This window comes from Priapulus caudatus, unplaced genomic scaffold, assembly GCF_000485595.1.
Source record: "Priapulus caudatus unplaced genomic scaffold, Priapulus_caudatus-5.0.1 Scaffold834, whole genome shotgun sequence".
Classification (NCBI taxonomy): Eukaryota; Metazoa; Priapulida; class Priapulimorpha; order Priapulimorphida; family Priapulidae; genus Priapulus; species Priapulus caudatus.
Window position 1 is genome coordinate 25200 of NW_014577895.1, and position 2623 is coordinate 27822.

The following is a 2623-nucleotide window of genomic DNA, read 5'->3' on the forward strand; positions in this document are numbered from 1 at the left end:
AGAGGACGAGAGAGAGAGAGAGAGAGAGAGAGAGAGAGAGAGAGAGAGAGAGAAGAAATAGAGGCGAGAGAGGGAGGGGAGGAGGAAGGGATGGAGGGAGGGGGAGATGCAGATAGAGGGATGGAGGGAGGCAGAGAAGGGTGGAGGGTAGAGGAATGAATGGAGGGAGAGACAGAGACACAGAGATCAATTTGTGTGCATGGAACGTGCATGCATGCATGTTTTGTGTAATATGTATGCGTGCATGTCGTGCATGCGTGGGTTTGTATATATGCATGTGTTGCATGATGTGGCCGCGGTGCCAACCAGGACAACTCTCTCTCTCTCTCTGTCTCTCTCTCTCCCCCTCTCACTCACTCACTTACTATCTCTCTCGTACGTCCGCAGGCACCTTCTACAGCCTCTCGTACACCCCCGCGGAGAATGCCGTTCTCGTCTGCTGCCGCGGTGCCAACCAGGACAACTCTCTCTCACTCTCTCTCTCTTTCTCTCTCTATCTCTCTCTCTCGCTCTCCTCTCTCTCCCCCTCTCACTCACTCACTCACTATCTTTCTCGTACGTCTGCAGGCACCTTCTACAGCCTCTCGTACACCCCCGCGGAGAATGCCGTTCTCGTCTGCTGCCGCGGTGCCAACCAGGACAACTCTCTCTCTCTCTCTTTCTCTCTCTCTCCCCCTCTCTCTCTCTCTCTCTGTCTCTCTCTCCCCCTCTCACTCACTCACTTACTATCTCTCTCGTACGTCCGCAGGCACCTTCTACAGCCTCTCGTACAACCCCGCGGAGAACGCCGTGCTTGTCTGCTGCCGCGGCGCCAACCAGGACAACTCGACCTACGACCTCTACGCGGTGCCGCGCGTCGCCGACTCCCAGAACCCGGACGCGCCCGAGGGCAAGCGCAGCGCGGGCGTCGCCGCCGTGTGGGTGGCGCGAAACCGCTTTGCCGTGCTCGACCGCACGCACGCCATCGTCATCAAGAACCTGAAGAACGAGGTCGGTGGGACAGTCGACAGGGTTGCGTGTGCGGGATGAGGGTGGGGGACGTGTATCGCTCGAGTCGGTTATCATTACATTACGGTTCGGGTATCAATGAGAAGACAACAAACTTGCTTTAGGGACTCTCCTTTGAAGGCAATGTTTACCTATGAGCTCTTCCCCCCCTCCCACACCAACTCAAATTCGTGTCCCGAAACTCGCCATCTCGATTTAACCTCAAGCCGCGGAAATGCACCCCAAGACGGATGCCTTCCGTGAACTGCGTTGTGATTCTGGCAGAAGGCAGAAAGGTTCGATATGATATGACTACTAGGCACTTTAATTTAATAAAAATTTTTTTTTTTTAGGGTTAGGGTTAGGGTTAGGTTTTTTTTTTTAAAGTGCCTAGTAGTCATATCCTAAGTGCCTAGTAGTCATATCATATCGCACCTATCTGCCGGGTGCTGATTCTGAAGCCCTATCTTCATCCTCCGCGCAGGTGAGCAAGAAGGTGCAGGCGCCGAACTGCGACGACATCTTCTACGCGGGAACGGGAAGCCTCCTGCTGCGCGACGCAGACTCCATCACGCTGTTCGACGTCCAGCAGAAGAGGGCGCTAGCATCCGTCAAGATGCCAAAGGTGAGCGCGAGGCGGCAACGCACGTTCCCCACGCCGCGAGTGCCTAGATGCATGATCCGCGAATGCTTCTGATGCCGATTTTAAACTGATTTGTAATCTATTGTTAAAATGCTTTCCCTGCATAAGGTGTCCTAGTGCTCTAGTGTTAAAATGCTGCTACATGATCTAGATAGTGTTAAAATGCTGTTATTTAATCTCGCATTAACGTGCTGCTACATGATCTAGTGATGAAGCTCTTGATGAATGATGATGATGAAGCCTTCCTTGAAAGAAGAGCTCCTTCTTCCCGCTACGTGACCTAGCATTAACGTCCTTCTCTCTTACGACACGCAGGTGCGCTACGTGATCTGGTCGCAGGACATGACGCACGTCTCGCTGCTCGGCAAACACCTGATCACCATCTGCAACCGCCGCATGGAGACACTGTGCGCCATCCACGAGAACGCGCGAGTGAAGAGCGGGGCGTGGGACGAGACCGGCGTGTTCGTCTACACCACCAAGTAAGAGGAGGGAGGAGGGGAAGGGGGGAGAGAGGAGGGGAGAGGATGGGGAGGAGGTGAGAGAACGCGCGCGTGAAGAGCGGGGCGTGGGACGAGACCGGCGTGTTCGTCTACACCACCAAGTAAGAGGAGGGAGGAGGGGAAGGGGGGAGAGAGGAGGGGAGAGGATGGGGAGGAGGTGAGAGAACGCGCGTGAAGAGCGGGGCGTGGGACGAGAGCGGCGTGTTCGTCTACACCACCAAGTAAGAGGAGGGAGGAGGGGAAGGGGGGAGAGAGGAGGGGAGAGGATGGGGAGGAGGTGAGAGAACGCACGCGTGAAGAGCGGGGCGTGGGACGAGAGCGGCGTGTTCGTCTACACCACCAAGTAAGAGGAGGGAGAGAGAGGGGGGAGGGTGGAGGGGAGAGGATGGGGAGGAGGTGAGAGAACGCGCGCGTGAAGAGCGGGGCGTGGGACGAGAGCGGCGTGTTCGTCTACACCACCAAGTAAGAGGAGGGAGGAGGGGAGGGGGGA

General features: G+C 56.1%; 1 protein-coding gene across 1 annotated transcript in view; it reads left to right on the top strand.

The window, feature by feature from the left end:
- Positions 1-2623, top strand: part of LOC106813841 (coatomer subunit alpha-like) — a 24618-nt gene that overhangs the window by 6263 nt on the left and 15732 nt on the right. Inside the window, exons 9-11 of the mRNA XM_014818072.1 lie at positions 749-990; positions 1472-1612; positions 1946-2112. Of these exons, the coding sequence (XP_014673558.1) occupies positions 749-990; positions 1472-1612; positions 1946-2112 (550 nt within the window). The remainder of the gene's footprint in view (positions 1-748; positions 991-1471; positions 1613-1945; positions 2113-2623) is intronic.